This window comes from Schistocerca americana, chromosome 4 (genome assembly GCF_021461395.2).
Source record: "Schistocerca americana isolate TAMUIC-IGC-003095 chromosome 4, iqSchAmer2.1, whole genome shotgun sequence".
NCBI lineage: Eukaryota > Metazoa > Arthropoda > Insecta > Orthoptera > Acrididae > Schistocerca > Schistocerca americana.
The window spans coordinates 169,091,891-169,114,800 of NC_060122.1; the positions used below are offsets into that span (position 1 = coordinate 169,091,891).

Here is a 22,910-nt window from a genome sequence, read left to right on the forward strand (position 1 = left end):
CCAGATCCCATCTCCTTAAATTCCCACCTTTTTGCAGTTTCTTCAGTTTTAATCTACAGGTCATAACCAATAGATTGTGGTCAGAATCCACATCTGCCCCTGGAAATGTCTTAAAATTTAAAACCTGGTTCCTAAATCTCTGTCTTACCATTATAAAATCTATCTGAAACCTTCTAGTATCTCCAGGATTCTACCAGGTATACAACCTTCTCTTATGATTCTTGAACCAAGTATTAGCTATGATTAAGTTATGCTCTGCGCAAAATTCTACCAGGCGGCTTCCTCTTTCATTTCTTAGCCCCAACCCATATTCACCTACTATGTTTCCTTCTCTCCCTTTTCCTACTGACGAATTCCAGTCACCCATGACTATTAAATTTTCGTCTCCCTTCACTACCTGAATAATTTCTTTTATCTCGTCATACATATCATCAATTTCTTCATCATCTGCAGAGCTAGTTGGCATATAAACTTGTACTACTGTAGTAGGCATGGGCTTTGTGTCAATCTTGGCCACAATAATGCGTTCACTATGCTGTTTGTAGTAGCTAACCCGCACTCCTATTTTTTTATTCATTATTAAACCTACTCCTGCATTACCCCTATTTGATTTTGTATTTATAACCCTGTAATCACCTGACCAAAAGTCTTGTTCCTCCTGCCACCGAACTTCACTAATTCCCACTATATCTAACTTTAACCTATCCATTTGCCTTTTTAAATTTTCTAACCTACCTGCCCGATTAAGGGATGTGACATTCCACGCTCTGATCCGTAGAACGCCAGTTTTCTTTCTCCTGATAACGACGTCCTCTTGAGTAGTCCCCGCCTGGAGATCCGAATGGGGGACTATTTTACCTCCGGAATATTTTACCCAAGAGGACGCCATCATCATTTAATCATACAGTAAAGCTGCATGTCCTCGGGAAAAATTACGGCTGTAGTTTCCCCTTGCTTTCAGCCGTTCGCAGTACCAGCACAGCAAGGCCGTTTTGGTTAATGTTACAAGGCCAGATCAGTCAATAATCCAGACTGTTGCCCCTGCAACTACTGAAAAGGCAGCTGCCCCTCTTCAGGAACCACATGTTTGTCTGGCCTCTCAACAGATACCCCTCCATTGTGGTTGCACCTACGGTACGGCCACCTGTATCGCTGAGGCACGCAAGCCTCCCCACCAACGGCAAGGTCCATGGTTCATGGGGGGGGGGGGGGGGGGGTGCTAGCATTAGGAATGAAATATTAGTTACAACTAATGGATTTAATTCTGAACAGGCACGACTCGTGGTTTCCATAATGGGGAAGGCTGCGACATTTATCAATCTACCTCGGGCTACTGTATAGATCAGTCTTGTCACCACAACCAAGATTTCAGGAGGGCTGGGGCGCAATATCACACTTTGGCCAACATTTAAATATTGTATCTTCTTTCCATTTCATAATCAACTACTAAGTAATGTCAAAAACTAACTCCAAAATAAAAATCACATTTCCTGACAGTTTTACCCAACAAATTGTACTAAAAGATGTGTTTTGGAGAGATTTTCAATGTGGTGTATGTTACATCAGCTGCATGCTTAATGTTTTTGTTATTTGCATTTCTCAACTTAAAATGTTTAGTGCTTTGTGTGCTGAAACCGCAGGGTTTGTGAGCTTGCACTGTGAAACAGTGATGTTTCCAAGATGTCACAGATCTTGTGCTGTGATCGGGTGGCATGAGCAACCCGAACAACCACCATAGGAATTTACGCACCATATTGGTCATATTTATACTTGCATGTAACAAAAATATGTGATGAAACACACACAATGACTCAGATGTATTTTTATATTGCTCTGTTAAAACTGCATGTATGCCCTTCCCAGGATTTACACAGTTTTTGTTCTTGATTCATGTTTGCATTGGGTTTGCGAGCAGTAAGTTCCTTTACTTTCGTCCTGACCACATGTTCCAAAATGTTACCTGATAAATTGCACATTGAATTTATATTGTGTTGTTTTCGCACTCATGTTATGCTGCTGTTATTTCTAAGAATCCTCACTGAACCCATGAATAACACACTTAATAAAAGAAACTTGCTAATAACCCACATTACCCGCAGCCATCAGGCAAGGCAACTAAAGTAAGAGAACATACTTCGCTCATGAGGTATATTTCACACTGTTTTTTCTCTAAACATTTGTGAAAATCTCGGTAGGCAGTGCTATTTATGTTACCATAATCTAGTGCACTCTGGCGAGACATTTGCAAACTTATTCCAATGGTGGATAGAACAGCCAATGGCAGAAACAAAAAATTTTCTAAAGCACTATGAAAACAAAAATACTAAATGTCAATTAATGTTGCAATTAAGCATAATAGAGACAAAAAGAGACAGGGATTCAGTAGTGAAGTTTCAGCAACTGTTCATTCCCTTCTCATGTAAGCAGTGGAACATGAAAATTGTGTGTGGGTTGGTAGGACACCCTTTCGCTGAAACACCAGAGCCTTTTGGATGACCAAATTAGAGCTGTACTCTGAGGAAGCCATGCCCCCAAACCTGTGCTACATAGACGTGAGAGGCATTTCAAGGCACAGCCTTAGACCGGCTACTACTTGTTCGAAAAATATCGCTTGATATCAACTGTTGACCACCGTTATTTAAATCCATGTGGAAAGCATATGAAACATATTCTGATAATTTAAATTCTGTAAATACATTATTGGAAATATTTTTAATACGTACTTTGTGGCAGTTCTGCCTCAGAGCCTTTGATTAAGAGCTGCACATAATTCTGAAACAAGATTTCATTCAGCAAAGTAGTAATTGTTTCTATTAAATAATTAAAAAAATATTGTGTGTTGTGTAGTTGACATCTTCCAGTAATTTCATGTTCCTCATTAAAATTGTAGAGATAAAATTAAACTGAAACAAAGTCATTTCATGCAGTTTTTCCTGTTACAAGACACATTTATTGGGACTTTTTAATACTATCTGTGCTTTCTCTTGACCTGAACAGATTCCCTTCCAATAGGGATAAATTTTAGGTAACAAATTCCTAGTTTTTTTTTCTACATTGCATCTGTTAAATTTGGTGCTGCTTTAAACTATAAATTGTTATGCATTGAATTGAGTTTACAAAATGATGATAATGAAAATAATAGTATCTTTTAACTGAACACTGTTTTTCCTTTTCATAATGCTATTTCAGAATTGCCAGAGTTGTTGTATTGTGTTTGTTTCTTTTTTCCTCATTTTTGGAGACTTCTGTTGGTAGTTCACATTCAGATGTTATTATATTGTTCATTAATGTGAAGTTGCAGATGATGTAATTATTTATTATTCCATTCCTCTAGGTTGAAGTGAAGCCATATGTTCTTGATGACCAGATGTGTGATGAATGTCAGGGACAGCGCTGTGGTGGAAAGTTTGCACCATTTTTCTGTGCTAATGTGACATGCCTTCAGGTAAGAGCAGAATAACAAATAATACATACATAAACTACAGAAATTGTTTCTTGAAATTTTATTAATTACTAAATTAACAGTTTACTAAAAAAATATGTATTTGTGCTTCAAGACCTGTTTCCTAGCAAATTTAATTAGTTCACTGTGTTTAGATATTCAGTCCTTATCTCCCGTAAAGTCCCCAGAACTTCTGTCCTTATATTTCAAATGTTCACATACCACTTTCTGAAGATTTCAAGCGTAGTGCAATGATGAGATTTACATTCTGTGAATGTTGTTAAGAACCAGTCACACTCTGTTGTCATATGATGTTGTGTCAGTTTCCTCCAAGTTTTACAATGATTTTTTCTTAAACAGTGGCTGAGTTTGGCACTCAGAATCCATCTAAAGGAATCCTGAGGAATATATCAGTATATAATGAAGTAGCTTAACTTCCTGCTACCCAAAGTTGTTGAGTTGTTTCACCAATTCTGGTTCACACTGTACACTGTACTCACTTGTTGATAGATTGTGAACCCCCACTGTTAACACAATTGAACTGATGCAACATTTCTTCAGCCATCACTCTTGTACCAAAGATTTTTTAGTTGTATGGTACCACATGTGAAGGTGTTGCCACAGATACCCATGCAAGGCTTCAGAGACCTGTAGTAAATGGATACTGAAGATTTTAATTTCTATAAAGTACTTGCTAATCATTACATCCTTTGTTTCAACATTAACAGTATTTTGCCTCATGATTAATGTTAGTAATCACCTGAAATACTTCCTGCTTCAATCAATGCATATTCATAGAATAATTTACAATTTATGAACTCCTGTGGAATTTAAAAGAATAACAAGGGAAACCACAGAGTGGATCATGTCTGTAGTTACCCAGTCAATCACTAGTGGCATACAAAGATTTGTGTATTGACTGTTTTTAAGTTCTACTGCCACAACTCCCTTCCTGTCAGAAATGGGAATTCTAAATTAAACTCTTTTTCGGTGGCACTGAGCTACAGTCATAGAATGTTTTTTGAAAGAATCCATCACCATTTGACTATGTATTGGTCTGTTTTGCTTCTGTACACATTATACACTCCTGGAAATTGAAATAAGAACACCGTGAATTCATTGTCCCAGGAAGGGGAAACTTTATTGACACATTCCTGGGGTCAGATACATCACATGATCACACTGACAGAACCACAGGCACTTAGACACAGGCAACAGAGCATGCACAATGTCGGCTCTAGTACAGTGTATATCCACCTTTCGCAGCAATGCAGGCTGCTATTCTCCCATGGAGACGATCGTAGAGTTGCTGGATGTAGTCCTGTGGAACGGCTTGCCATGCCATTTCCACCTGGCGCCTCAGTTGGACCAGCGTTCGTGCTGGACGTGCAGACCGCGTGAGACGACGCTTCATCCAGTCCCAAACATGCTCAATGGGGGACAGATCCGGAGATCTTGCTGGCCAGGGAAGTTGACTTACACCTTCTAGAGCACGTTGGGTGGCACGGGATACATGCGGACGTGCATTGTCCTGTTGGAACAGCAAGTTCCCTTGCCGGTCTAGGAATGGTAGAACGATGGGTTCGATGACGGTTTGGATGTACCGTGCACTATTCAGTGTCCCCTCGACGATCACCAGTGGTGTACGGCCAGTGTAGGAGATCGCTCCGCACACCATGATGCCAGGTGTTGGCCCTGTGTGCTTCGGTCGTATGCAGTCCTGATTGTGGCGCTCACCTGCACGGCGCCAAACACGCATACGACCATCATTGGCACCAAGGCAGAAGCGACTCTCATCGCTGAAGACGACACGTCTCCATTCGTTCCTCCATTCACGCCTGTCGCGACACCACTGGAGGCGGGCTGCACGATGTTGGGGCGTGAGCGGAAGACGGCCTAACGGTGTGCGGGACCGTAGCCCAGCTTCATGGAGACGGTTGCGAATGGTCCTCGCCGATACCCCAGGAGCAACAGTGTCCCTAATTTGATGGGAAGTGGCGGTGCGGTCCCCTACGGCACTGCGTAGGATCCTACGGTCTTGGCGTGCATCCGTGCGTCGCTGCGGTCCGGTCCCAGGTCGACGGGCACGTGCACCTTCCGCCGACCACTGGCGACAACATCGATGTACTGTGGAGACCTCACGCCCCACGTGTTGAGCAATTCGGCGGTACGTCCACCCGGCCTCCCGCATGCCCACTATACGCCCTCACTCAAAGTCCGTCAACTGCACATACGGTTCACGTCCACGCTGTCGCGGCATGCTACCAGTGTTAAAGACTGCGATGGAGCTCCGTATGCCACGGCAAACTGGCTGACACTGACGGCGGCGGTGCACAAATGCTGCGCAGCTAGCGCCATTCGACGGCCAACACCGCGGTTCCTGGTGTGTCCGCTGTGCCGTGCGTGTGATCATTGCTTGTACAGCCCTCTCGCAGTGTCGGGAGCAAGTATGGTGGGTCTGACACACCGGTGTCAATGTGTTCTTTTTTCCATTTCCAGGAGTGTATTTCAGCTCACATACTATTATTGAGTACAATGATCTAAGAACATCGTACTCAATAATGGTATGAAAGCCTAGATCTAGATTGTACAGAAGAAAAATACAGTAATATACAGTGAAATGGCAGTGTATCCTTTAAAAATTAATTAACTCAGTTGGTGTTAATAATCAAATACTGCAAAGGGATATGCAAGCCACTGAAGCAGTGTCCAACTGGAAGACTTGTACCAGGCTGTAGAGGCACACAGATTTATTATTGTTACTGTAATATTCTGTGAAGTATCTTGACAGCTTTTAGTATTATGATTTACCTTTACCTCTTGCCATTTTTAAGTATTGATTTTTACCTCTTGCCTTTTTCTAAGTATTGACTGAAAATATATTTAAAAACAAAGATGATGTGACTTACCATACGAAAGCGCTGGCAGGTTGATAGAAACACAAACAGACACATACATACACACAAAATTTAAGCTTTCTCAACAAACTGTTGCCTCATCAGGAAAGAGGGAAGGAGAGGGAAAGACGAAAAGAAGTGGGTTTTAAGGGAGAGGGTAAGGAGTCATTCCAATCCCGGGAGCGGAAAGACTTACCTTAGGGGGAAAAAAGGACGGGTATACACTCGCGCGCACACACACACACACATATCCATCCACACATATACAGACACAAGCAGACATATTTAAAGACAAAGAGTTTAAATATGTCTGCTTGTGTCTGTATATGTGTGGATGGATATGTGTGTGTGTGCGAGTGTATACCCGTCCTTTTTTCCCCCTAAGGTAAGTCTTTCTGCTCCCGGGATTGGAATGACTCCTTACCCTCTCCCTTAAAACCCACTTCCTTTCGTCTTTCCCTCTCCTTCCCTCTTTCCTGATGAGGCAACAGTTTGTTGCGAAAGCTTGAATTTTGTGTGTATGTATGTGTCTGTTTGTGTTTCTATCGACCTGCCAGCGCTTTCGTATGGTAAGTCACATCATCTTTGTTTTTAAATATATTTTTCCCGCGTGGAATGTTTCCCTCTATTATATTGACTGAAAATGTAAGATTTGGAGTCTAAATTACTAATCATCAGAAGACTTGCAACTATTTTTCAGTTGTGTAAACATGATAATTTTTTATTTTACATATTTCCTGCTTAATGAAAAGACATTGTTTTTGGTCTTTCTGCCAGGGTTCTGGCAGTCTAAACTCACAGAAATGGTACACTTGATATAATAGTATGAATTATTATAGATTGTTATTCATCACATAGGGGAGGTGATGAGTGGCAGACAGACATATTTAAAAGTGAACTGTGGCCAAGTGTATGCACGTGTGTTACCCCCACCCTAAACAAGTAACTTAGTCCAACTGCATAATATTATAATCCTACAGCCTATCACTATTGTTTCCCACTTTCTCAATTGTATACCCAATTTCAGCATTTTCTTTTGAGAAGGTGTTTATAATGATATACTCATTAACATTACAATTCTTCTTTCTCATTAGTTTAAGCTGATAAGCTGTAGGTCCTGAAAATTTGAGTGTGTCATTTCTGAAATTTAGTGAGTTTTGTTGCATTTCTTTTTTATTATTTCTTGATAGTTTCATTGAGACTGGGCAAATTTAATTAAAGTTCAGCCACACTTTGTATTGCTAGAACAGTGTGTGCAAGCCAGTAAAAGTGTTAAGGCAAAAGTAGATTTCACCAGAAAAAGACCACTGCTTTTGAGATGTTACAGTACTATAGTTCTTACTGATAGAAATCAGAGCTTCTACTTCACAAATTGCACGTGTGATGGGCAAAGAATGTGACACTGGGAGAGCTAATAAGCAAATAAAATATTGTTTTTCTCCCCCTCTATTTTCTTTTCCTTATGTAATGGGAAGCCATTAAATAGAACAAAAACAAACATAGGAATCAAGGGAAATCTTTTATAAAGGAATCACTGCTGCATAATATAATAGGGTTAACGAGGAAGAAGTTTGTTGAGCATTAAATAAGACTAGAGTAATGAGTAATGCAAAGTCATGTTGATGAAACATAATCTGCACATATTCATATCGTAATACTTGCAAATTATTTTCCTTAGAGTTGCAAAAAGTACTTTTAAAGAAGTGCCATGACTGACTTTCTTTTTTTTAAAATGTGTCTTTGGAGTTTTCATAACACAAAAGTGGAACACAAATCATAAAGAAGTTACAAGTAATGAAAGACATGATAAAAAATATGAAAATTGTGAAAATATATTTATACACGTGAATAAAAGTTAAATTCATTTGATTTTCAGAACTGCTATGTGAGAAAAGGATTAACAAGGAAACTTAGCAAACAAGTTACTAAAAGTTATAATTTCTTTTTTCAAATACATGGTGTCCATAAAATAGAGTCCCAGATATAAACTTTAAAAGTGTCAGCTGTAAGAATTATAGAGTTCTGGTTCAAGGTCACAGTTAAAACAAAATTGTAAATATTTTTAGATAGACACATGGGCAATTACTGGTTTGTTGTTGTATACTTGCACCACCACATGTACCATATTTGTAAAATGGCAACTGCTGAGTGTAAAGTGTTCTGTGTTCTGCTATTTGGTAAGAGTGAATCTGTAATTTCAGTTCAATGTGTGTTTCATTTGAAGTTCAATGTGTGTTTCATTTGAAGTTTAACTGTAATCCCCCATATGGCAAAAGCACCTGCCAATGATACAGTCAATTTGTATGTAAAGGGAAAAACACAGTATGACCCAAAGTGTCTGAAGTGGATGGTGACTATGTCAGATCATTGTACTTTAATAGTCCTAAGAAGTCTGTTTAGAAAGCAAATCATGAACTTCAGTTGCCAAAGATTACAGTGTGGAAGTTTTTAAGAAAATGCTTACACATGCATCCACACCTGTTATGGTTGGTACATGCTGTAAAGACAAATGTCTATGTGTATATCATAACTTTGGAAGTGAAATGTTGCAGCAAGAAGATGAATTTCTTGATCATGTGCTTTGCAGTAATGGGGCAACTTTTCATCTAAGTGGGAAGGTATATACCCATATGTTCATATCTGGGGTTGGAACATCCTCATGAACTTGTACAGTATCAAAGATATACCCCAGAATTAAACTTTTCTGGACTGTACCCTGACATCGAATAAGTGAAGCTACCATAAGACAAGTGGCTTTTCTTAATATGTTACAAGAATGGCTCTTTCCCCAATTAGAATGTGAACCTGAAAACTTTACTTAGCAGCAAGATGGAGCCCGTCCCCAACAGCATCTCTTTGTATCAGAGTGGTTGAACGTTGAAGTCCCTTATTGTTGGATTAGTCATAATAATGGTCAATGTGACAGAACTGTTTTCCACTGACCTCCATGTTCACCTGATCTCACGATTTTTCCCTTTTGGACTTTATAAAAGGTCGTGTCTATGCTATCCCATTCCCTAATGATTTGCCATAGTTGAGAAACAAAATTGAAGAGGCTATTGCTTCCATTACTCCAGACTTGTTAATCAAAGTATGGAAAGAATTGGATTTTCATTGAATGTGTGCTGTAAAACTAAAGGTGCGCATATTTAATATTTGTAAGAAAAATTAGGTTAGTTTACCTTCAGTCAAATTTATGATTTGTTGTAAATATTCTAAATTAAAATCCGTCAATCATAAAATCTGCCACAGTTGTAAAAAACTGTAGTGGATTTTGTTATTGGTGATGAATATTAACAGTTGTAGATGTCCCATCAAGAGAAACCTAAATCAAACTGTTATAACATACCACAGAAATTGAGACATTATTTTACAGGCGCGCTGTTTATGCGTAATGTACACTGTGTTGATCTTATAAGTATGTGATATGTTAACAATGTGAGAAAGTGGTACTTTTATCCAGATTGCTGGCTTTTTCAGTTAGAGCGGCACCCATTTCACTACCCAAACATATCCCAGTCACTGACTCAGCTTCAATTCACCACAAGCTTCTCACCAGTCCATTGAGCCTCTGTAGAGGCTGTTCCATCTTGCCTTAGGTCTAGCACCTCCCAGATTTAAAGTAATGGACACTACATGGGAAAAGCAGGAATCCAAACTAAAGTCCTAGCCCAGCATGGAGTTTTAACCTATCACTTGTAATCCACTCATTTATTTTTGACATTTGTAGCAAAGTTTTTGCTAGTTATCTGGCAATGAGAAGACAATAAAAGACAAAAGTTGTGTTGATACCAGGGATGGAATACACAGCTGAGAAATTAGGCCATGCTGCTGTCTGTAGATAGTATTTAGCGGAATTAAAACTGATACAGGAACAAGAAAAGTAAAGAATGCTACCTCGCACTAGTTGAAAGATATATGTTGTTAGTATGGCATTTGTATTACACAGAACTTCATGTATCATATATCTGCTTTTCCTGTGGATTGCCCTTTACCTTGTATGCCTGTGAGGTTGAAAATTTTATGAGTCTAAATGTTGTTATGGAATCACTTGTATCCTATTTCTGTTCAAGAGAAGAGGAGCTAGAGGTAAAGTTTGTAATATTTATTATCTTGCATGCTTAGTGAATGTTTTTGAAGATAACTGACAGAATCTTCATTCGTAAAACCATTTGCAAAAAACTAAACATGGTTTCTTTTGTAGTACTACTGTGAACACTGCTGGGCTACAATCCACTCAAGACCAGGACGTGAATTCCACAAACCTCTAGTGAAGGAAGGAGCAGATAGACCGAGGGCTGTGCCGTTCCGCTGGTGTTAACGTTGGAGCGCCCTAGCTCTGTGTGTGACGAACGGCTCTGATGTGGCACCCACTTCACTTCACTGCACTAATTACTGGGCAAATACGGCAAATAGAAAAATTCTGTAGCAAGTGTGTTGTCGCGTCGCAGGAGACCACCGTCGTAACAACTGTAGGCTAGCTGTTTTCATCGCTGTTTATATATATATACATAGACATACAATTATATAGTAAAATATATATATATACATATACGGTATGTAACCACACATTCTTAAATATCTTTTTTAAAGAATGAGTCCTTCACAATGTAGCCCGATCGAACGGATTGTACATTGGACAACTTACTCTTTTTAATTACTCGCCAGTTTGCATGAGGCAAAAAAGAAAGAAATCCCTGTCGTGGCCACTGATAATGTCGATATAAAATGTACGTAGCAGGTGTAACAGTGTGATTTGTTAGTTTCTCTGCCAATATTCGTGCAGAATTTTTGTGAATTTTCAGGGTATTTGTAAATATGCATTGATAGTTCAATCAACTTTTGTATTTGTCGTACAAAGTGTGTACAGCCTGTTTAGAAAGCAAGCTTGCCCATCTCCTGGTCTATTTCCTGCTTTCCCTTATCCTTGTGATTTTCGTATATCCTGGTGTAAATAGTCACTGTAAAAATAATGTAGTATTCTTGTATTAATTTGTTTCATATTGAGAAGTGTACCTTTCATATTTATTTTTTAGGTCTCATTTTTGTACATAATGAATTTTTGCCACCAACAGACACTTACCGTTAAAAGTCTCGTGTCACTATTTGTCAGTGGATGAAAGTCCTCGACTGACTTTTTTATACGTGTCCTAGGTATTGTACTACATACCTTACATATTGATTACAATATTTATGATGTATTTAAGAGAAGATATTGGCAGAGAAACTAATTTAACTTTTGTAGCTTTATCGTGCACACATTTTTAAACTACGTATATCGTCAGCTGATATACAAAATATATATTTAAATATACATATATATTATATATATATTTATCTTGGCTTTTTTGTCATCCAGTCACCTTTCAGAAATGCTACTTCATTTCAACAGTTTTAAAATTTTCTATTTATGAGCAAATTGATGGTAAAAGCTTAAAACCAAAAGCAGAGAAAATTCAGCGATCCAGTAAATGGTGTCACAGCCATTTTGAATGTGACGTGCATACATAATGCTATGTAGTAATTTGTATCCTTGGTAGATTTTATGGAAAATTATACAGAAAAATAGTCCATATTTTAGGTGTCATCCCATAGAAATGCTCAGGCTGTTCCCCCTCAGTGTATTGTAAATGTCATAGGTGTACCAACATCATGTATCATAGTATGGGTAACTCTTGCCAACTGTACCTTCTGTTTAAAGACTGGTATAGTGCACTTGAAGTGGGCCTACATTGATGGTCAGTGACATTATTTTATTCTGGCGTAGTTGCAGATATATGCCCGTGTGTAATTGCTCATTCACTGCTATATCTGGCCAATGTTTAGTCATCTAGTTGCCTTCAAACAGAGGGTGTGGATGCTACTTCACTTGCCAGGCACGGGTTACCATTTTATCCAACCTCTAACTCACTCGAGTAGAACCTCGATGTTTCCATGTTGTGTGTCTTACCTCAGTTCGTGGACGATGCAGGTAATTTCCGCATTGATTCATGAATGCTATGTGCATTTTTGCTCTGCATATGGAGAGCCAAATGTCAATAACTAATACCCTTATATGGAATGGGACTCACCCTTCTTTTTAATAATCCTTTGTTAAAATGTGTCAATCAAGCATTGTTTGGAAGGGCTTGTTTTGTATGGAAAAAATGTTAGTTGTAAAGGGCATTTTACATAAAGAATTGCCCATCTTCTCGTAATCTGTGTGATAAAAAGTGTAATAAGTCATGTAGGTACTTTGCACGAATGTAGTCTTTTTCCATAGATTTGTATTTTTGAGTGTTAAAGTTTTTTATACTGCTGTTGTTATCTTAGTTAAGGGTGTGATGTAAATGTGTGAGAAAGAAAATTTGGAGTGGCCCGGCAGGAAATGTATGACCCTTTTAGTTTTCTATTTTTCTTCAATTTTTAAAATTAGTCGTTCTCTGTGCAGGCGGAAGAGACGAACTGCTGGCATTAGATTGACCTCCCCGGGAGGAAAAAAATAACCCATATCTATAGTCATTTCTTATCTTATGCCAGAGGAGGTCAAACCTCTGTGTTTTGTCTTTTCCTCTTAGCGCACCTCCTTATCTCGACGGAGAGACGAGTGCTTAAAGCAAGCAGAGGTAGTGTATATTCTCACTTTCCTTCTCGTGTTTACAACAATTGCACGTGATCTCCCCATACCAAAGAAAATGTGAAACATTAATGTAAAGATGCTCCTTCTTTCGTGAAACCCACTGCATTCTTCGTCGGGTGGATCGCTTTTCTATACAGATATTTTCCTTTTTTAATTTACATAGATAAAATATAAATATAAATTGATATGTTTTTCAATAGTTGTTGTCTAATGTAGTGCAAAATGGTGCAAACTGCAACCTGTTTATGATACTTATTGTAGTCATGTACCAAAGTTTGGTGCACTTTATTCCATCACTGCATTGGGTTATGGTTGTTACTCTGATGCCCTTTTTCACCAGTTCTGACAAGATTTATAATTTCAAATCCAGCAAATTTCTGTGTAAATTTTAATTGTAGCACTTGTGCACATTGGGTTTGCCTGGTTAGTTCTCTAGTCATTTGTTGGGGTTAGTATTGGGGCAAGCTTTGGTCTTGGTGTAGAAACATACTGGTTCCTACCTTGGGAATATTGGTGACAGTAATTGACATAACCAACTACCATTTTGGTACAAATAATTATTCATTTTATATCACATTGTTTGTAAAAGATATATAACTTCCCCCTTTTGTACTGTTTATAATGCTTCAAATTCCAAGGGATTACGATAATTTTGCATAATGAAATATGAATGAATTTCTAAATACGTCTCTTGGAGTTTTAGGCTCATATGATAGCCCTGTTAGCTGTTGTAAAATTCGTTGTAGGTGTCAGGGAAGAAAAGTGTTAATTTTTTTATTGTTTGGTGCCATCAATTTGGGGTGTGGGAAGATGTACAGAGTTTTAGTTTTGTAAAAGAAAAGAGGCGTTTCAGCAAGCAATATTACCTTGCTTATTTTTAGATTTCTCAGTGACCTTTTTTAATACTGATTTTTAACTGTTAAATAGTTATATGTGTTTGAAATATTTATTCAGTTTATTGATTGAAAAGATTCTGTATTTTAACTTTTTTACTTTCCTAAACTAGTTATGTTGCTCTTCGTTTAATGAGTTTTATATTGTAGATGTAATTGTTTCTTTTTGTTTTTGTTTGAAATGCATATAAATGAAATGAACCTCATGATATGCATGGCAAGATGTGATCCTAGAGTTTATTTGTTGTTGTGACGACCATTAATAATTGCTGCTTAGCAGCCAATGTCTCCTTGGTCCATGGCACTGTAATGCTGGGCTTTCCAAATTGAAAAGTGAGGCAAAGGGTTGGCAGGTAGGAAGAATATACATAATAGATTGGCTTCAAGTTTTATACTTGTTTTTATACTTGCATAAATAGAGTAATCCTACTTTGTCTGTGGCAATCTTTAAAATTGCAATGAGTACGCTTGGGACCCTTGAGGGAAGTTAGCCATTCACCCAACTCTTAAAGGAGAGAAAAATGGTCAGATGATAGGCTGGCCTAATATACTGTATCTTTTCTACAAATAGAATACCGCAATTTAAATATATAAAAAAAGAACAGTTGATGTTATGTGATAGTTGTATTTAATACAAAATCTACACGTGATTATTTTGTAGCCTTGGGTAACTTATTTAACATTTAGCACTATATTTAACTTTTTTAATAAGACTTCATAAAATTGTATAAAATATTCCAGTGTGATGATTCCATGTATTCTAATGTAATCAATCAATAACTTTTATAGGTTTGCCTCCTAATGGTAGGATATGCCTCAGCAGCACAAACACCAAAAGTACAGGTTTCTGTGTGAACATAGGAATATAATAACAGACATGCCACTAAATTAAGTAATAGTGTCATGGAGGTAAACAAAAATTTTAAACTATATAGCAAGTAGAATCTGGCGCATTATCAGCAGGTCTGACAGTTTGATTTTCTACCATCTTTCTTGTTAAACACAGAGGCTTTTTGGCACTCAAATGAGGACGCTTTATCAAAATGAGCATATAGTGATTGATTCATTATCCTGTTGTTAGTTTTAGAATTGTAACAAACTGGTTTGTGCTGTGTAAATGTATGCATCATGAACTCCTCCTGTAATAATACTAAGGTTGGATGTTACATGCTATATTTTGTGTTCCAAATTGGCTGTCTGGGTTATCATACGTTCAGTCTCAGTACGAATGCTGTCAGTTCTGTTTGTATAGCAATACATGTGGAATGTTAAATTACTGAGCACTTTCACAGTGAAAGGTGTGTTGTAGACAGGGTATGTCACCTTTTACATCTGAAACATGGAAATGAAATTTATGGTTGTAGGTAAAGAAATTGTAATGCTTTACTTGTTTATAAAGTCTACTTTTGGCCTTACAAAGTGCTACTGTGGAAGTGTATGAACTGTAGGAACTGGTCAGATAACAAAGGTGCTGAGTAGCTGCATGAAAATGGGATATATAATGTTAAAATTGTTTCCAAGTTACCTGATTAAATGGAAATTTCATTCAGTAAAAGGCATTAACATTATTGGATACTCAAAATTTTGTCCCATTTTCTTGTAGTTTAGAGAGAGGTTTGCATATCCTGTATGTACACAATTCCAATAGCATTTCATAATTCTGGATTATAAATGTGTATATCTATTTTCTTATCCAAACATAAAAGAGTTGTTGAAATACAGCTACAACAAAATTCAATTTTTGAGTAACAATTGTAAAGAACTGGACATTGAAAGAAAAAAAACCAGTCATGTAAATTTTTGTCCTTTCTATGTCCTGTACATGTTTTATCTAATGTATTAGTCGATACAGAGGTTATATTCATCCAAAACTACATGGTGCTTCATTTTTAGATTATGTATATTTTTTATTTTTTGTACATTTGAGAAGAAAAAATTGTTAATTTCACACATAACTCTTGATATAAAATAGTAATACTATGCATCTCATGAGCAGGAGAATATATAAAGACTTTTTTTAAGTTTCTTGTTACACTTAACCTCTAGTTATTACTACTGTGCAGTATTATTGTATACTGAATTATTCATACTATGTGAAATAGTCCTTTTCTGGGTATACGTGAAAATTTCTGTATGGTTTGCAGAGTATTACCCTGCAATGCCTCCACTATCCCCATCCTTTTCAGGCTGCAACAGGATATTACCTTCGTCCTAATGCTATTGGCATTGGATGTATACCCTAGACTTGTTGGAAAATTTGGAATATTTTGGTTGAAAGACGAGTGAAGTTTAGTGGCTGTTTTGCTGAGAGGAGAACAAACCACATATCTCCCCACAACAGCTTGTGATAGAGATCTCTTGTTGTACAGTAATAGATAATTATTTTGATTGTGATAACCCAAAGATCCCTACGCTAAGCTATTGAACTTTGTATGCAGAATAATGCAAATGACCACTATTCTCCATTATTACTGTCTAGTGCAATACTGTAAGAAATTCCCTCGGCAACATGTAAGTGTGTAATAAGTGACATACATCTTATGCAATTTGAATTCACTTTGTTAAGGTATTTGGTGGATTGTTACCATCTTCATAACTCGTGCTAGCTGCAAGAGCTAAAAGTGACTCCCAAAGCTGTCCATGTCCAACAAGCCAAGGGAATAATCTGTGGAAGACTTGCCCTGTGACATTAGGACAGTTGTGGCAATAGGATGGGAAAAGTACCCCTCAGTAAATCGAGAAATTCTGTAGATAAGCAGGGTTTTTAGTGGAATTAACTGAGTTTTGCAGCCCTTGCTGTGTTGACTGTAGAATCCCATTGCCCCTGAGGGTATCACCTAACTGTTCTAGTTCACTTTGCTAGGTAAACAGAAAAGCACTTGTTAGTATTCTGATATTAATATGGGGTACTTTGTGTGCATTTCATCCACTACCTACTACTATTTTTATGAATTTTTGTACATTTTTCTAATTTTTGTATGACGTACTCTGGGTGGCGGGAAGTGGCTGTTAATGCTAGCTCGCCGCTTGGGAACTCATTTGTTGCCTGCCCTTCGCTCACTGTTTGTTTGCACCAGGGACTCAAAAGAAAAAAAAATTACCATCAGCCACTTCCTGGTGCCTGGCATTGCTTATTTGTACCAGGGGAGTTTTTCCTAGTTATATTTGTTGGATATCAAACTTTTTATGTTTTATAAAATAATTATAAAAAAATGTGAACTGTGTTTATTTGATAAATATTGGTGTTAATTCTTCATGGCAAAGAGAGTTTTCATGGTGAATTCCCATTCCCCATCCATTTCCTTCATTCCATCTTAAATTACGTTTCTGTAAAGTACACACTGAAGACCTGTTACACACACAGTTATTGAACAGATCTAAAGACTCTATCTGCAGCTTACACGTGGTACTCAGTCTGTGTATTAAAAAGTAAGACCCAAATTAGGACACATTTTTGTTCTACAAGACATCCTAGGTTGCAAGTAAAAAGATGCACAACATGGTTTTTACATTCAGTGTGCATCATATTAGATCAAGAAACCAAATATAATACTCATTTGGCTCTTCAGAATTAGTGCACTGTTGAACATGGTCTTGGTTCAGACCAGTTGAGGGGAAAAAAAATCTTAAAGGAGAAAACATAGAAACAATGTCCTGGAAAGAGGACAGAAACTTGAGAGCCCTGGAAGACCCTAATGCTAACAAGGGGACCACTCGAAACTCTCCTCACTGATTTGATTCCTATTGACAGGGTATGTAGAGCACAACTAAGACATCAGCATATCTAAATATAAAGAGGCGACTCTCGCCCATTTTCAGGAAAACTAAGATTAATAATTTTAGGCATGACTGTATACTTTGTTCATCACTGCTATTCAACAATTCTGTAGCCGAGTCATTAAGTGCTTATTTTTGTAAGCACGAGATCTCTGCACTGAATCTCGATGCTTGTACCTTTTTTTTCATTCCCATGTAATTCTAACAACAGTTTTATTATGACTGTGTAAATTATCAATATTTAATGATTCGCTTATCTACTTTAATAATCTTTATCCAGGAAAAAGTAGAGAAAAATTGTGAGGAGATTTGAAATAAAATTAGTATAGTCATTATATTTATGTTATTGTATCTACACTTGTTACAAGTATAATATATAACTTATGGAGCACTGAATGAATCCGGGTGATACTGACTTTAAAAACAAGAGAAACAGTAATTATTATTACTACATACAGCATGTGTAATGGCTTATAATACTAAGTGCTTACCCATTCTGCTGTAGAATCCTTGAATACTAATGATTATACAAAGTGTATAAGCATGCCTAAAATTGTAAAACTCAATTTTCTCAAAAATGGTTGAGAGTTGTGTCTTCCTTTTTAGATGTTTTATGTTCAAGTACTAGTCCTGCACTACACTCCCTGTCAATATGAATCAAATAGGTCAGAGGCAGTTCATATGGTCCCCTTATCAGGTATGGAGACTTTGGTGTGTACATAGATTACTGTGTGTGGCAACAACAGCAACAAAGAATAGTATTTTGAAGAGTGATATGCAACATATAAACATAACAGCTCTTGAACTACTGATCTTTTCCTGGAGGAAGCACACTCGCACAAGGATGCCTGGAGAGAGAGAGAGAGAGAGAGAGAGAGAGAGAGAGAGTGTGTGTGTGTGTGTGTGTGTGTGTGTGTGTGTGTGTGTGTGTGCGTTTTACACTATAAAGAGAGCAAGTGTAAGTTAAGTCTCTGTTCTATCGTGCTTGTACGTGTCACAAATCAACCAGCTACACTGAGTGGTCCACTTCTCTCTCTTAAAGAATGGCTCTGAGCACTATGGGACTCGACTTATGAGGTCATCAGTCCTCTAGAACTACTTAAACCTAACTAACCTAAGGACATCACACACATCCATGCTCGAGGCAGGATTCGAACCTGCGACCGTAGCAGTCGCGCGGTTCCAGACTGTAGCACTTAGAACCGCTCGGCCACCCCGGCCGGCCTCTCTCTTTCTCTCCCTCTCTTCATCCTGGTATTACCATTGTTGTGGTTCTTTGAAATAAAAATTTTATTTCTCAAAATCATATCCATTGAAATCTACATTCTTTTTCAATGAGATCATCAAATTTATCAAGGGTTAAGATCTACAGCCTATTCAATATCTTAACATTTTCTTGCCCTTCAGAGGTTTCGTTTTCCACTAGGTCAGCATTTCCAACCTCTCACAAGGAGTGAGTTCTGCAACATTTGATTAGCTAATTCCAGTGATTTAAGTACCCATTTACATTCTCCATTAATCACTCTGTCTTTCTTCTTAAATTTCCTAGAATACAAGACATTCCACCTTACTAATCCCTTCAGAGGTTTTGTTAATTGTACTAAATATTCTGCTTTGGAAGCAATCATGTCCTTGTCTGATGAAAGTTTCTCGCTAATGAATGAAATTTTCAAGCTAAGAAACAGAAATAAAGTGACTTGAGACTAACTTGACAGAATAATGTGAATCTGGAAACAATGTTGATCCCAACAGATTTTCTCAGTTTTGATCCCAACAGATTTTCTCAGTTTTGTCTGTTGGCGTGATGAGTGGAGATTTCTCCTGATTAAGGTGCACTTTCATGTGGCCAATCACATTTTTAATAAACTGTTTTAAACAATCAAAAATGAAAAAAAAAACATTTTTCTGTCTTTGATGAACTCACACAACTTTCTTACCAATGATTTTGATTACTGCTTTAACACTGAAATATAATGATGTTTCAAATTTTTATACTGCATTGTTCAGTTGAGATGTCTGCATACCAACTAGCTTGAGCACATTAATTTTGTATTCTTTCAGAACCATATCATGAAGGGTTTCCCGGGTGATGACTTCGCTAGGAGTGCACTTGTACCCTGTGCTTGTGTGCCTACTCATTGATTCAGAAGCAAATAGTTGTAATACCACTGCAGACTTTGTATAACCTTGATCATATTTTTCATGTGTTTCATAATAGTATGAAACTCATCTTCTGTGCAAAACTGACCATTTCAGCTAGCTGATAACCATAAACACGATGTCAAATCCATTTGCAACTCCTAACAGAGGTTTTACTAGAATCCTCTACATCTTCATCTACATAGATACTCCCCAAGCTACCGACAGTGCATGGCAGAGGGTGCCCCGTACCGCCATTAGTTATTTCCTTTCCTGTTCCACTCTCAAATAGAGTGAGGGAAAAACGACTATCTATATGCCTTCATGTGAGCCCTAATTTCTCGTGTCTTTGTAGTCCTTACATGCAATGTATGTTGGTGGCAGTAGAACTATACTGCGGTCAGCTTCAAAGCCGGATCTCCAAATTTGCTCAATAGTGTTTCTCGAAAAGAACATCAGCTTCCCTCCAGGAATTCCCATTTGCATTCCCAAAGCATCTCCGTAACACTTAATGAGTTGTTCGAACCAAACGGTAACAAATCTAGCAGCTCACCTCTGAATTCCTTCAATGTCATGGCAGCGCCACTCGCACAATTAAATAAAATTTACCGGGGTCATTGCCATAGAATAAGGTACAGTAAGCTGGTGTGAATTCAATCAAGAACAACAGTTCTTTTTAAATGTCATCCATTTACCGCTGTGATACTGCAGTAAAATTTTGAAGTTTCAACTGTTCAACCTTGATGACCGTGTATTCAGTATTAATTTATTTTTAATCCATAACTGCACTTATCATTAAATTGATCAGTTTCACCTCGCAAAGTGGGGTGACTCCGATTACTAATTTATTTTGCATTTAAGAACCGGATCAGACTTCCAGTGTAACAAATCCAATCACTATTTTGAATTGTAAAAAATATATTGGTGTATTTACAACAATGTATTAGATTTTATAGCCAAATTAAGTTTTCATAGGTGTATTAAATTCCAACATTACTCTTATAAAAACACTTGCACCCAGGAAAGTTGACAAACAATTTCGGTAGTTTTATGACACTGTCAATGTGAAAAATATTTCCTCAATATCATAATCATCTATCCCTTCAAATATATATTTACTTCACCTTCGTTCTGGCAAAATTAAAAATTTGGGCTGTTTCTAACTCAATTGCATCCTCACTTTCCAGAAAGACAAAGTAAACATTACCATCAAGAATTTACTTTCTCAGAAATGTCATTTCATTAGAGATGTTTCAGTTTTACCAGTAAAATATCTTAACCTTCTTTTCATAGTAAATGTCACTATGATGATATCATTTTTGTTGAATTGTTGGCCGTCTTTGTCCTCTGTTTCCATTTGTTCATTTACATTTGACTCTTGCTGTTCTACATGACCGTTAGGTGTTCTAGAGATAGAGTCAGTATCTCAAGATAAGACTCCCTGCTTTCAGCACTGTTATTATCACTTTTCTTTGAGGTACCTGACAACAGAACATTTGCGTGGAGTTAATTATTTTTGTTTCATCAGAGAGAACCTGTTTCAATTGCATTTCAAAGGCTGCAGTCCAAGAAACTTCTGATGAGTCAGTGGCATGTGTATCTGTTCCTTCTGAAATCTGTGAAATGACTTTATCGGGCAGAAAGGAAAACTTTCTGCTTTTCCGAACCTGGATACAAACTTTACATTTAGAAGTGAAAGCTATCTTTGCAAAGGCTCATTTCAACAACCTAGGAAATCTGGAGTTTTTAATTAACACAATATTCTCCCTTTCTCAGTTATCTACCACATTTCTCCATGAAAGTTTTAGACATCTAGGAAAGGCCACACAAAGTGGCTGACACTAGTGAGCAGAGTTAGATGGTAGAAGCACAAACAGAACGTCATGTTCCTGGTACAGTTTAATCACATTAAGTGATAGATAGATTGACACCTATAATCACTTTCGGTCCATGTAAATGCCAAACAGAAAGAAAAACAATGTGGATAAACCACGATTCAAATATTGCTTGGTCAAATCATCACTTTGACTCCAATTATAAACTGTGTACAGTGAGCAGACTGTGCCATCTGCAACCACTGCTAGCAGTACAATCCTTTTGGGACATCTTGTACCTCACTTCATTATAACTTTCACTTGTCCAGGATCATCATAAATGTTGGTCTGGTCTTGGTTTATAATGTTGGAGGGAGGAACATCATTCAAGGACACTTCAAGGTTCTTAATATAATCACTCACTGTTTCTCAAGTAACTGCTGTTCTTGCCCTCTTTACATTTTCATTCACTGTAATTCATTTCTTATTTTAAAAAAATAAAAAATAAATCTACCCACTTGTGACCACACTGATGGCCATCAGATCTTTTTTCACTCCACTCTGCTCGATGAAGATATGCCTATACGATGTTCCTAACGTAATTATTCCTCAATGGAAACCCAATTCGCACAACATAATATTCCATCAACCAGATTTTTCCCTCACTATTGATTAATACTGTTTTGTCACCTACTTTATATTTGTATTTGTTCTTAAACTTGTCATTTAATGTTGTATACAGTACTGCATATTGTTCTGAAGCTTTGCAAATTCTTAGTTTTCCTGATTTGTCAGTTTTCACAGCATTTAGAAGAAATTCTGGGATGAAGTTGGATTTATGGGTTTGCCGTAGAATCATCTTGTATTCTTTCATGATTACATTCACCCTACAAGAATGAAATTTTGTTATTAGGCATACATAGTGTCTAAGCAGTATTAACAATGAACAAAAAATGAAACATAGCACTTGAGATGATCATATGCAAGTAAAAATATTACAGCATACTAATTATGCACTGGAAGTACCTGATGCCGGCAGAAGTTGTCATGCTGATGTATTTATTTCATGATTGTGGCACATGAACTGTATTTCTCAAACAGTATCATTTGTTGGTAACCTGCATTCCAACATGCCATTATTACACATAAATCAGTCAAGAATTCACAAAAACAGTCAGATGCGGTGTTCTTGTTAAGACATCACATTCAGATATCCAAACACTGAACAATATGTAAATGATCGGATTCAAATCATCTGATAGGATTCACCTCATTTTATGGAATTCTAGAAATAGTAATAACCTCTAAAAAGGTGCTGGTTCAATTGGG

At 37.3% G+C, this 22,910-nt stretch overlaps 1 protein-coding gene across 1 annotated transcript in view; it reads left to right on the forward strand.

The window, feature by feature from the left end:
• Positions 1-11,688, forward strand: part of LOC124613332 (translational regulator orb2-like) — a 268,493-nt gene extending 256,805 nt beyond the window's left edge. Inside the window, exons 7-8 of the mRNA XM_047142028.1 lie at positions 3,335-3,445; positions 10,544-11,688. Coding sequence (XP_046997984.1) covers positions 3,335-3,445; positions 10,544-10,660 — 228 coding nt within the window. The 3' untranslated portion in view covers positions 10,661-11,688. The remainder of the gene's footprint in view (positions 1-3,334; positions 3,446-10,543) is intronic.
• The last annotated feature ends 11,222 nt before the right edge of the window (positions 11,689-22,910 follow it).